Genomic DNA, 14,172 nt, shown 5'->3' on the forward strand with positions numbered 1-14,172 from the left:
GGACCATATATCCATCGTAACAGAATCACTGGGAGAGATTGAGGATAAGTATATTTTCCTGGATGCTCGTACATCTGAAGTTTGCTTTGTGTGTCTTTTGATGTATTGTGGTTTAGCATTACTCTGCATGGAATGTAGATATCAAAAATAGAAATTGTTTTGAGTAAATTGTCATCATGTTGGAATTGTGAAATATGGAGCGAAGGCATGGTAGCTAAATTTGCATAAAGATATGTAGGAAAGTATGTTGTGAAGACGTACGGACTTTGCAGATGGATATAGATAGCTTAAGTTTGTGGGCAAAAACTCGGTAGATGGAGTACAATGTGGGAAAGCGTGAAGTTGTTCATTTTGGCAGGAAGAATAAAAAAGCAGCACGGTAGCATTGTGGATAGCACAATTGCTTCACAGCTCCAGGGTCCCAGGTTCGATTCCGGCTTGGGTCACTGTCTGTGCGGAGTCTGCACATTCTCCCCGTGTGTGTGTGGGTTTCCTCCGGGTGCTCCGGTTTCCTCCCACAGTCCAAAGATGTGCAGGTTAGGTGGATTGGCCATGATAAATTGCCCTTAGTGTCCAAAATTGCCCTTAGTGTTGGGTGGGGTTACTGGGTTACGGGGATAGGGTGGTGCTGACCTTGGGTAAGGTGCTCTTTCTAAGAGCCGGTGCAGACTTGATGGGCCGAATGGCCTCCTTCTGCACTGTAAATTCTATGATAATCTATGCTTAGTTGGAAAATGATTGCACAATGTTGAGGTGTAGAGGGGTTTAGGTGTCTCCCTTCAGTGGTTGTGGGCCTTATTTGGCTGGTCTGCCTCTGCTGTTCTGCCTGTTGTTGGCCCTGGCTTGTGCTTCTCCACTTGTCATTCCCTCTGGCCCTCCTTTTGCCCTTGATTTTATCCCCCTGCAGCTGTGCCACTTGTCTCACAGTCTTCTTGTGGGTTTTTACCCCCCTCCCTCCACGCCCCCCTCCCCTCCCTTTGCTGTCCATGACTCTTCCGTGTCTTCCCCTTCCTCACCCCGCTCTATTGGCTGTCGGCTACAAACTGGTCCTGGAACAAGTTGGTGAATGGCTTCCATGTCTTGTGGAATCCCTCTTCCAACCCCCGGGTGGCAAATTTGATTTTCTCCAGTTGGAGAAATTCCAACAGGTCGGCCAGCCTGGGTGGTGCTGCTGATCGCCAGCCGAGCAGGAGTCTCCAGCGGGCAATTAGGGAGGCAAAGGCAAGAGCGTTGGCCCCCCCTTCCCATGAAGTGTTCTGGCTGGTCTGATTCCCCGAAGACTGCCACTTTCGGACGCAGCTCCACCTCATCCCCACAACCTTGAACATTGCCTCAAAGAAGGCTATCCAGAATCCGGTAAGTCTGGGGCAGGCCCAGAACATATGGGTGTGGTTGGCCTGACCTCCCTTGCACCATTCACATTTGTCATCCACCTCCGAGAAGAACCACCTGTTCATCCTGGTTCTAGTTAGGAGCGCTCTGTGCCCCACTTTCAGCTGCACTTGGCTCAGCCTTGTGCATGTGGAGGTTGAGTTTGCCCTGTTTAGTGCTTTGCTCCAGAGTCCACATGCAATTTCTATCCCTAGTTATTCCTCCCATTTCTTTCTGTGTCTCGTCCAACGGGAAACATAACTCTTCTAACAGCCGCCCATATAGGTCCCCTCAATTCCCCAGCATCCTACAGTTCCTTTATCATTGAGTGTCCTGGCGTCCATGGTGTGGTGATATGCCTGTGAATAATATTGCATTACACTCAGTAATGCGACCACCCACCAGCAGGTAGCGTCAGACATCAGCCATGTGACATCCGGCTATCGTCAGAAGGCGTACACCAGGACAGTCGCACATAAGGGTAGTTCCAGGAGAGTCTATGTAACTCTATCAGTAACTTAGTTTGTACAGCATTCTGATTGTTACCTTACCACGTGTTAACTAATAAATCATCATTTTAAATAAGCCCTCAACAATTCTGTAGAATCATCGCAAGGACAAGGCAGCTGAACACAACACGTGGTATGATGTCGTCTCCTTGCGGAGGAAGTTTTTGATTTGTAAATGTCATAGATCATTTCTTTGACAGTTCCCACCTCTCTGTCAACTCCTCTAACGTAACTAGTTGTCATCCATGTAGAAGTCCTAACCATCCGTGACCCCCCCCCCCCGTCCTGTCCTGTCTCCTCCTCTTAAAGGTGGCATCTATTGTGGCTGGCACGAACCTGTGGTTGTTGCAGATGGACATTTCGATCAGGCCAAAGTGTTGCCTTTGCTGGTTCCATGTCTGGAGCGTGGCTAAAACCATTTAGTTTGTAGAGTACTTGGCTGGCGAGAATGGGAGTGTTGCTATGGTAAGATCCCAGAGGGACGTCCCTATGCAGGAACTCTCATCCAGCCTTACCCATTCCGTTTCCGGCTCCCTTACCAATCCTCTCACTCTTTCCACTGTGGCCGCCCAGTGGTAGTATTGTAGGTTTGGGAGGGCCAGGCCTCCCATGCTTCTCTTTTTCTGCAGGACCTTTTTGGGGATCATTTGGTTCTTCCCCCCCCACCCCCACTCCCCCCGCGCCAAACACACACACAAACACCATGAACATTTTATCTATCATGTTAAAAAAGGCCTTGGGGATGTAGATCAGTACGGATCTGAACAGGAAGTGGAACCTGGGCAGTATGTTCATCTTGATCGTCTGCACCCTCCCCCTCCCCTCCCCAGGGAGAGTGGGAGTGTATCCCACCTCTGCAGGCCCTTCTTTACTTTCTCCACCAGACTTATCAGGTCTCATTTGTGGATCCATGACCAGTCGTGGGCAATTTGGATCCCCAGGTAGCAGAATTTAGTTTGGGCTTGCTTAAATGGTAGTCCCTCCAGCTCTGTCCCTCTCCCTTGTGAGTTCACTGGGAAGATTTCATTTTTGCTCAGGTTGTATTTGTAGCCTGAAAAGGTTCCAAACGCTTTCAGGAGCTTCATGATCCCCTCCATGCTGCTTTGGCCGTCCGAGACATAGAGGAGCAGGTCATCTGCATAGAGTGAGACTCTGTGCTCTCTGTCTCCTCTCCGGATCGCCTTCCAATTTTTTGTTCTGAGGGCGATTGCCAGTGGTTCAATCACTGGCGAATAGGAGCAAGGACAGCGTGCATCCCTGTCTTGTGCCCCTGTGCAGCTGGATGTATTTAGAGCTGGTGGTGTTAGTCCGCATGCTCGCCCTGAGAGCGCTGAACAGGAGTTTCACCCAAGCAGTGAACCCTGCACGAGCTCAAACCACTCCAGTATCTCTATGAGGTACTTCCACTCGGCCCTGTCTGCGTCCAGGGAGATGATGACTTCTGGTGTTCTCTCCCCTGGTGGATTCATTATCTGACCGAGTATTCATGTTGGATTGTGTAACATGAGCTTGTTAAGATTAATTCGGCAGGTAGTCACAACTAATGTCTATGTACTCTGGTGTTTAAGATAACAAAACAATATAGAACAAGAAAGTAGTTGCCATCAAAAGGCACTATAGAAATGGAAGTTTTTTGTTCACCGGGTCCTCAGTGCTGTAGGCAGCAGTGCTAACCACTGCACCACCGTGCTGCCCAATAGAAATGGAAGTTGTATTGGGCGGCACAGTGGTGCAGTGCTTGGCACTGAGCCTCATGGCACCGAGGACCTGGGTTCGATTCCAGCCACTGGTCACTCTCCGTGTGGCGTTTGCACGTTCTCCCGTATTTGCGTGAGTCTCAGCCTGCCCCTTAATTAGAAAAATTAAAAGAAATGGAAGTTATATTTAATTACACGATAATAAGGCCTTAAATGAAATATATCCAAACCCAACATCAGCACAGACTATAGTGTGACAATATGTAAATTGTAAGAATAATGAAGGGTTAACAATTTACTGTAACTGCATCCAACCACAAGATGGCGATCAAGTGTATACAATTGGATCACATGATACTCTGGAGTCGGGGAGAAAGTTGTTAGACGAGGTAAAGAATAGTCGTGTTATCAGGAGCTCTGTAATTATAATCATAGTTTTAGTAAATCTGTAATCTTTTATATTTTGCAAGTCAAATCTATTTAGTTGTAGTGTAAATAAATTAGCTTTGTTCAAAACTAAGCTTGATGTTCGTTGTGAGACACACTTCGAAGCCATTCTCATTCAGAAAGTAAAGAACATCACATATAGTACATACAGATAGCCTATATCTTTATATTGACTCATCATATCGCACAAGTATTTATTAAGCTAATGAGAGACAGAGAATAAAGAATATGAAATCACAACACACATTTTTAAAAAGGATATTTTAATCTTTTACTTGGATCAAACGTAAAGCAAACATTTTCAGAAGTGATCAGCATTTGACAAAGAACATTTATGAATCTGCGGAAAAGATTGATACTTTTTATCTCCACCATCACGTTTACCCAGATTGTCTCAATCCAATGACAAAGATGGTGTAGCAGAACTCTTGCCCTTCCCTGAAAACAGAGGAGGCTATGCCTAAATAGACCATAAGACCATAAGACATAGGAGCAGAATTAGGCCACTTGGCCCATCAAGTCTGCTCTGCCATTCAATCATGGCTGATATTTTTCTCATCCCCATTCTCCTGGCTTCTCCCCATAACCCCTGATTCCCTTATTGATCAAAAACTTATCTACCTCTGTCTTAAAGACACTCAGTGATTTGACCTCCACAGCCTTCTGAGGCAAAGAGTTCCACAGATTCACCACCCTCTGGCTGAAGAAATTCCTCCTCATCTCTGTTGCAAGGGGTTCCAGAACTGGTGATATCTGTTCATGCAAGCTGAGGTGAGCTAATCAGCCGGAGACTGAATACCCTGAAGAAACTGAATTTCAAACCAGGGCTTGACTGCCTTCTGATTGGGGTCACTACATCATGTTTCTTAGTTTAAACCCATCTTTTTTTGGTGAAGATATCTATTTCTGCTAACTGGGAAGAAAGGAAAAGAAGCGTAATTTTAGAAGCGGTAAGGAGTACAGATGTGTCCATTTAAAAAAAAGTTTTTTGCCTTCCCTCAACTAAAGATTTCATGAGCAATTAAACATCAGAGGCTGTTTGTTGAAATGTTTGAAGACAATTCATCTAATCTTTGAAATAATGATGGAGAATTGTTTTGTAACAATACCCTTTGACTGATAAAGTGGAATTCCAATCTATAGGCTGGAGAGCTTTTAAACCAAGTTGTGATTCCAACACAAATTGATCAATATACAAAGGAAAAGGAGATGGGTCACACTATGGTTTGCAAATTCAGGTCCACTCAGTCACCAAAATGGAGCAAGCACACAGTCCACTATTTTAGATGAGGTAGATGTTTTTTAAAATTCATTTGAGGCATGTGGGGGCCACTGGCTGGGCCAGCATGTATTGCCCTTGAACTGAGCAGCTTGCTCAGCCATTTCAGAGGGCAGTTAAGAGTCAACCACATTGCCGTGGATCTGGAGTCACATGTAGGTCAGACCAGGTAAGGACGGCAGATTTCCTTCCCTAAAGGACGTTAGTGAACCAGATGTGTTTTTATGACAACCGTTTTATGGTCATCATTAGACTTTTAATTTCCGATTTATTTTATTTTATTGAATTCAAATCTGCCCTGGTGGGATTTGAACCCTGGTCCAGAGAGCATTAATCTGGGTCTCTGGATTACTAGTCCAGTGACAATACCACAACACCACCGTTTCCCCAGGAACAAATGTTGGGAATGTTTAAAGGCCAGAGTAATTTATTGGAATTAGACCCTTGTGATTTATGTGGGACTCAGCATTTGAGTCGCAAAGCGCTGATCTAGCACAACATAATTATGGCGCTAAGCAACAGGAAGGAAACCTCCCTCTAACCTGCTCATACTTACCGAAATATAGAACTGGGAGGAGCAAGTTCCTCTTGAACCACTTTAAAAATAAACCAAGTCCTTGTTTGCCCCTCACCTCCAACCATCCAAATGGTCCAACCAATGATTCCATACCCCCACCATTGGGGGGGGGTTGGCAATTCATTCCCAGTCTCCCCAATGCACCCCCCCCCACCCCCCCCAACATCACGAGCTACCAATCTACTCCCACAGCCTACTATTTACTGCCACCCTGAGTTACTGATTCAATATCAATCATTTTACATCACGGGCCAAGGTTAAAGTTAACGTGATATTCCCTACTTGCCCAGCAAAGTGAGCTCCTGAGCGTCTAGGCTGTGAGCTGTGCCACTGTCATGTGTGTACACCTCACTATTCGCAGAACTAACCGTGGTGGCAGTCACGGTTTGGGTTCTTATTATGTCATCACAGGACCACCCCCACACACCCCCATCACCCGTTGTTTGTCACATGTTAAAAACTAAATGGTCTCTATCAAGCCGAACACTTGGGTCATTTTCCATTTGAAAACTGCGTTTCATGGAATTGGAGCATGAGCTGCTAGATCCTATGTATAAACATTTCAAACATCATTTCATCATAGAAAAAATAAACTTTGCACTTCTCTGTCAGTTTCAAGCTTTTCTTCAAGTTTTTCAACTGCACAGCTCACAGAGGGTGTGAATTTCAAGAGAGCAATATTGCTGAAATTCAATTTAAAGATTAGAGAGGACTGGGGGACAGGATGAGGCCTGATTGGGCATGTTGATATTGCGAGAAGCCTTGCCGTAAAACTGTTGTAGAGGTGAGGCTGACGGAGAGGGATTCACATACAGCACCCCTCGATGGTGAGGCTGAAAAACAACAACAGATACAATTACATAGAATTTCCAGCACTGTAACAGGCCTCTTTAGTCCATGCTGCTATTTATGCTCCGCACAAACCTATTCCCACCCTACTTCATCTCATCAGCAGATTGTTTCCCTTCCTTCCTGCCTCTTGTACTTATCTAACTTCCATTTGAAAATAAGAACTTAAATAAGAGCAGGAGCAGAACATTTGTTCCTTCAAGCCTGCTCCACCATTCAATAGGATGACTCACCCGATTGTGGTCTCAATTCACTTTCCTGCTGCCCCCCCATAACCCTCGATTCTTTTGTAGATCAGAAATCTGTCGAAGCCGGCCTTGAATATATCCAAAGCCCCAGCTTCCACTTCACTCTTGGGAAAAGAATTCCAAATATTAACTATCCTCTGAGAGAAGGAATTCCTCCACATCTCCGTCTTAAATGGAAGACCCCTTATTCTGAAATTATGCCCCCTTGTTCAAGATTCCCCCATGGGGCAGAAACACCCTCTCAGAATCTAACCCTGTCAAACCCCTTCAGAATTTTATAAGTTTCATTAAGGTTCACCCCGCCCATCCCCATTCTTCTGAACTCCAGAGTACAAATCCAACCTGCTCAACATTTTGTGATAAGATAACCCCCCCCTCATGCCAGGTATCAGCCTGGTGACCCACCCTCTGAACTGCTTCAAAAACAAATATATCCCTCTTTAAATAGGGGGGCCAAAACCATACACAATACTCTAAGAATGGTCTCACCAACACCCTTCACAGTTGCGGCAAAACTTCTCTACTTTCATATTCCGAATGACTTGCTGTACCTACATGCTAACTTCCTGTGATTCCTGTACCAGGACACCCAGATCCCTCTGTATCACAGCATTCTGCAGTCTCTCTCCATTTAAATAATATTCTGTTTTTCTATTCTTCCCACAAAACTGGACAACCTCACGTTTTCCTCCCACATTATGCTCTATATGCCAAATTTTTGCCCACTCACGTAACCTATTTATACCTTTTGCAGATCTTTCTGTCCTCCTCACAACTTGCATTCCAATCTATTTTTGTATGTGCAGCAAATTTGACCACAATATCCACTCTCCCTTAATCATAGAATAGAATACCTAAAGTGCAGAAGAAGGCCATTCAGCCTATCCAGTCCCACTCCCCTGCCCCATCCCCGTAACCCCACCTAACCTTTGGACACTAAGGGGCAATTTAGCATGACCAATTCACCTGACCTGCACATCTTTGGACGTGGGAGGAAACTTGAGCACCTGCAGGAAACCCATGCAGATAGGGGGAGAACATACAAACCCACATTGACAGCCACCCAAGGCCATAATTGAACCCGGGTCCCTGGAGCTGTGAGGCAGCAGTGCTAACCACTGTGCCAATGTGCTGCCCAAATCATTAATATAGATTACAAGTAGTTTTTACCCCAGTGCTGATCCCTGTAGCACCCCACTAATTACAATTTGCCAATCTAAAAATGACCCATCAGTTTCTGGTCAATAGTGATCCCCAGGATGTTGATTGTGGAGGATTCCGCGATGGTAATACCATTGAATGTCAAGGAGTGATGATTAGATTCTCTCTTGCTGGAGATAGTCATTGTCTAGCACTTGTGTGGCACAAATTTTACTTGCTACATGTCAGTCTGAGCCTGGATATTGTCCATTTCTTGCTGTATTTGGACATGGTCTGCTTCAGTATCTGAGGAGTCATGAATAGTCCTGAACTTTGTGCAATTATCAGCGACCATCCTTACTTCTGACCTTATGATGGAGAGAAGGTCATTGGTGAAGTAGTTGAAGATGATTGGGCCTAGGACACTATCCTGAGGAACTCCTGCAGTGATATTCTGGAACTGAGATGATTGACCTTCAGCAACCACAACCATCTTCCTTTGTGCTAGGTATGACTCCAATGAGCAGAGACTTTCTCCCTGATTCCCATTGACTCCAGTTTTGCTCGGGCTCCTTGATGCCATACTTGGTCAAATGCTGCCTTGATGTCAAGGGCAGTCGCTTTCACCTCACAATACATCTACTAGTTGCCCTTTATTCATCCTGCTTGTAACATCCTCAAAGAACACTAATCAATGTCAAACACGATTTCTCTTTCATAAAACCATGTTGACACTACCTGATTATATTCTGATTTTCTAAATGTCACTCTGTTTCCTGTTAGTTAGTCAATCCCCTATCCATGCTCATATATTTCCCCCAACATCATATATTCTTGACCCACAACAACCTTTTATGTAGCACCTTATCAAATGCCTTTTAGAAATCCAAATTTAATTTTATTCACTCATGGGGTGTGGGTATTAATGGCAAGTCCAGCATTTATTGCCCATCCCTAATTGCCCTTGAAAAGGTGCTGGTGACCTGATTTGTTAATCCACTGCAGTCCATGTGGTGTAGGTACACCCACTGTGCTGTTTGGGAGGGAGTACCATACTTTTGACCCAACGACAATGAAGGAATGGCGATATATTTCCAAGTCAGGATGGCATGTGGCTTCAAGGGAAACCTCCAGATGATGGTGTTTCCATTCATCTCCTGTCTTTGTCCTTCTAGGTGGTAGTGACGTGGGTTTGGAAGGTCTAAAGAACCTTGGTGAGTTACTGCAGCAGTGCATCTTGCACGTGGTTCACACTGCTGCTACAGTGTGTAAGTGATAGAATAAGTGAAAGTTTAATGGATGGGGTGCCAATCAAGTGGACTGCTTTGTCTCAATTGCTGTCGAGCTTCATGAGTGTTGTTGTAGCTGCACTCATCCAGTCAAGTAGGAAGTATTCCATCACACTTCTGACTACTACCTTGTAGATGGTGGACAGAATTTGGGGAGATGTGTTACATGCCTTAGGATTCTGACCTGCTTTTGTAGCCGCAGCATTTCTATGGCTTATCCAGTTCAGTTCTTGGTCAGTAGTGATCCCCAGGATGTTGATTGTAGAGGATTCAGCAATGGTAATGCCATTGAATGTCAAGGAGTGATGGTTAGATTATTTCTTGCTGGAGATAGTTATTGCCTGAAACTTGTGTGGAACTAATTTTACTTGCCACATGTCAGACTGAGCCTGGATATTGGCCATGTCTTACTGCTTCAGTATCTGAGAAGTTGTGAATGGTGCTGAACTTTGCACAATTAGCAGCGAACATCCTTACTGCTGACCTTGTGGTGGAGACAAGGTCATTGGTGAAGTAGTTGAAGATGAATGGACCTAGGACACTACTCTGCGGAACTCCTGCAGTGATGTCCTGGAGCTGAGATGAATGTGACCTGCAGAAACCACAACCTTTGTGCTAGGTATGACTCCAATGAGCAGAGAGTTTCTCCCTGATTGCCATTGACTCCAGTTTAGCAAGGGCTCCTTGATGCCATACTTGGTCAAATGCTGCCTTGATGTCAAGGGCAGTCGCTTTCACCTCACAATACATTACATCGACTAGTTGCCCTTTATCCACCCTACTTGTAACATCCTCCAAGAACACTAATCAACTTGTCAAACACGATTTCTCTTTCATAAAACCATGTTGACACTGACTGATTATATTCTGACTTTCTAAATACTGTACTATTCTTTAATAATGGATTCTAGCATTTTCCCAATGGTAGGTATTAGGTGAACTGGCCTTTATGTTCCTGCTTTCTGTACCTTATTTTCTTCAATATCAACACTATTAACCTCAACCACTCTCCGTGGTAATAACTTCCATATTCCCACCACACCTTGGGTAAATACATTTGTATTTAATTCCTTATTGGATTAATCAGCGACTATATTATATTCATATCCCATTGTTTTAGACCCCCTGTAAGTCAAAACATGTTCTTTATGTCTACCGCATCAAATCCTTTCAGAATTTTAAAGATTTCTATCAAGTTCACCCTGAGCCCTCTCTTGTCTAAAGAAAAGAACACCAGACTGTTCAATCTCTGGTGGCAATTTTTGCTTCACATTTTTAATGTCATCCTTTCTGGCATTTTCCTTTTATTTAATAAATTTAGAGTGCCCAATTGATTTTTTTCAATTAAGGGGCAATTTAGCGCGGCCAATGCACCTACCCTGCACATCCTTTGGGTTATGTGGGTGAAACCAACGCAAACACGGGGAGAATGTGCAAACTCCACACGGACAGTGACCCAGGGCCGGGACCGAACCTGGGACCTCGGCGCCATGAGGCACTGGGACTCATTGAACAACAGTTAAATGGAATGACTACATAAATACTGTGGCTACAAGGGAAGGCCAGAGGCTGGAAATCCTGCAGTGAGTAACTCACCGTCTGACTCCCCAAAGTCTTTCACAAGGCAAAAGTCAGGAATGTGCTGGAATTCTCCCCACGTGTCTTATTGTGTGTGGTTCCAATAACACCCAAAAAGTTCAAATCCATCCGGGATACAACGGCCCCTTTGATTGGCACCTCATTCACCACTTTAAACACTCACTCCTTCCACCACCGACGCCCAGTGGCAGCAGTGTGTACCATGTGACTAGATGTACGGCAGCAATTCACCAAGGTCCTTAAACAGCACTATAAAACCCATGAACAGCCGAAAAGAATAAGGGCAGCAGACACAAGGAAACAACACAACATTCACTATCCCCTCTAAGACAAACTCCACCGACTTAGAAACATATAATCGCTGTTCCTTCACTGTCGCTGGGTCAAAATCCTGGAACTCCCTCCCTAACAGCGCTGTGGGTGTACCTACACCACATGTACAGCAGCGGTTCAAGAAGGCAGCTCACCACCACCTCCTCAAGGGCAATTAGGGAAGGGCATTAATTGTTGGCCTAGCCAGCGAGAACCACATCCTGTGAATTAATTAACGTGCTTTGAGACATGCTGAGGTCATATGAAAGATGAGACAGAAATGCAAGTTCTTTATATTTCGAATAATACAGGATTCCTGTTAATTAAATAAGATGTTTTGCACAACAGGATATTTTCTTGCTTTTAAAAACCCCAAGCTAATATATTCACATGAGATGTTACAATGACAATCCCTGAACATTGTCCAGTAGACGTTAAAAAGGAAAATATCACCTTCCAGTGTGATAAACTAAATATCACCTATTGGGATAACCAGAACATAGGAACATCGGAATTAAGAGCAGAAGTAGGTAATTCAGCACTTCGAGCCTGTCCCCCATATTCCTTTAACCCATTTTCTAAATCATAAATATATATATCTCCCTCTTGAAACCAGTTAATGATTTAGACTCCACTGTACTATGGGGCAGCGAGTTCACAAATTCATCATCCTCTGCGAGGAGTAGTTTCTCCTCATCTCAGTTCTAAATCGACCGCCTCTCAACCTATATCTGTGACCTGTATGTTTCTACAGGTCTTTGCAGCACCAGAAACATTTTACTTTGTTGCATGAAACTTGAGTGAAGGGGTTAATTTTCAACTCCCTGGGTGTAAAATTGATTAATCACCCACTATAGAACTCCCTAATTTGCCATACCACTGATTTGAACAGAAATAAAAATCAACACCAGGTTCTACAATGGGCAGGCGATCATAAAGCCCACGTTATGCCCAGGGTTCTGACATTATAGCACAGTGGTTAGCACTGCTGCCTCACAGCACCAGGGACCCGGGTTTGATTCTGGCCTTGGGTGACTGTGTGGAGTTTGCCGTCTTCCCTGTGTCTGCGTGGGTTTCCTCTGGCTGCTCCCCCCACAGTCCAAAGATGTGCAGGTTAGGTGGAATGTTCATGATCATTGTGCCTGGTTACTGGGATATGTTGGGAAGTTTGGCCTAGGTAGAGTGCTCTTTCTGAGGGTCCTACATAGAAACATACATAGAAAATAGGAGCAGGAAGAGGTCATTCGCCCTTTGAACCTGCTCCGCTATGGATTATGACCATGGCTAATCATCAATTTCAATGCTCTGATCCCACCTTCCCCCCATATCCCTTGATCCCTTGGCCTCAATTACTTCCACAGATTCAGCACTCTCCAGGTGAAGAAATTTCTCCTCACCTCAGTCCAAAAAGGTTTACCCTTATCCTCAAACATTGAACCCTAATTATGGGCGGCACGGTAGCACAGTGGTTAGCACCGTTGCTTCAAAACGTCAGGGTTTCAGGTTTGATTCCCGCTTGTGTCACTGTCTGTGCAGAGTCTGCACGTTCTCCACGTGTCTGTGTGGGTTTCCTCCGGGTGCTCTGGTTTCCTCCCACAAGTCCCGAAAGACGTGCTGTTGGGTGAATTGAACATTCTGAATTCTCCCTCTGTGTACCCGAACAGATGCCGGAGCGTGGTGACTAGGGGGCTTTCACAGTAATTTCATTGCAGTGTTAATGTAAGCCTACTTGTGACAATAATAAAGATTATTATTATTAGTTCTGGACTCCCCACCATTGGGAACATTCTTTCTGAATCTACTCTTTCTAATCATGTTAAAATTTTAAAAGTTTCTATGAGATCCCCTCACTCTTCTAAATTCCAATGAATATAATCCTCGATTTAGTCTCTCCTCATATGACAGTTCAGACTTGATGGGCTGAATGGCCTCCCTCTGCACATAGGGATTCTATGGACCTACTCTCTAAAACTGATGTGCAATTGTGAGACTAAGAGGCTCAAGCTGACTCTGTGGCTCACTCACAGATCAGGGCCAAACATCACTGGCAAAGTTAACGCTTAATTCTTGCTGGGCTGCGTCCAAGATGGTGCATAAAAAAGAGCAAAAGGGAACTGCTGTGACCAAAGTGCCCTATTTGTTTATCATGATCTCCAACAAAAACAAACATATAAAGTTTGCAAAGACTATAGGAAAGGCTATAACTTGCTTTAATTGCAGTTCACGATTTACAAAGCTCTTTACGTTCACAGGATTGACTGGATGCTATTTTTGTACCTTCACCCTCTGGAAATATTTTTATTAATTGACAACTCAAGAATACAAAAGCATCAGTACCATGCCAGAAGTATGCCATGAAAATCACTAATATGCTCAAAGCATTTACAAGACACCATAAAAAAAGCCCCACCAGCTCTCCCCGGCCCCAACGGTAGCCCCACATCGGCGGAAAGGCGCCCAAATGAGCAGTGCAGACTACTGGAAAAGGACACATGGATGCAGGGCACGGTGTGTGAGAGAGAGAGAGAGAGAGAGAAAACACCCCCTCTCCTCACAAGAGGGGGCTTTTCCCTCTGCACCCTTGGAGAACAGTGTGAAGTGTTAATGTTTTGTCAATTACATTGCTAAGGTTTGTTAATGCCAGTTACATTGTTACGGTGAAGAGAAACATGTGATGGTTTAATTGGCAATCTTCAATTGACTATGAGCACATGTATATCGGGGATAGTCAGGCGGCCGAATTGGCACGGCAGGGGTCCTACGCGGCCGGATCGGCGAGGCAGGCCCCCGACGAGGCCGAACGGGTCCAGGCGATCGAATTCCTCCTGGCCCGCGGCCCGGACGAGGGCGGCCAT

The 14,172-nt window shown here is 44.8% G+C and overlaps 1 protein-coding gene across 3 annotated transcripts in view; it reads right to left on the minus strand.

Annotated features, from left to right (window-relative positions):
* Window positions 1–6,044: 6,044 nt before the first annotated feature.
* Window positions 6,045–14,172, minus strand: part of LOC140388133 (uncharacterized) — a 248,913-nt gene continuing 240,785 nt past the window's right edge. For 2 of the 3 annotated variants that reach the window (XM_072471826.1, XM_072471827.1), the window contains exon 18: window positions 6,648–6,713. Coding sequence is in view for 1 of the 3 variants with exons in the window: in XM_072471828.1 (XP_072327929.1) it covers window positions 6,576–6,713 (138 nt within the window). In the remaining 2 variants the exon portion in view is untranslated. Of the gene's footprint in view, window positions 6,714–14,172 lie in introns of all 3 variants that reach the window. The other variant, XM_072471828.1, reaches the window with a different exon arrangement.

The sequence above is a fragment of the Scyliorhinus torazame genome, chromosome 13 (assembly GCF_047496885.1).
Source record: "Scyliorhinus torazame isolate Kashiwa2021f chromosome 13, sScyTor2.1, whole genome shotgun sequence".
In the NCBI taxonomy this organism is placed as follows: Eukaryota; Metazoa; Chordata; class Chondrichthyes; order Carcharhiniformes; family Scyliorhinidae; genus Scyliorhinus; species Scyliorhinus torazame.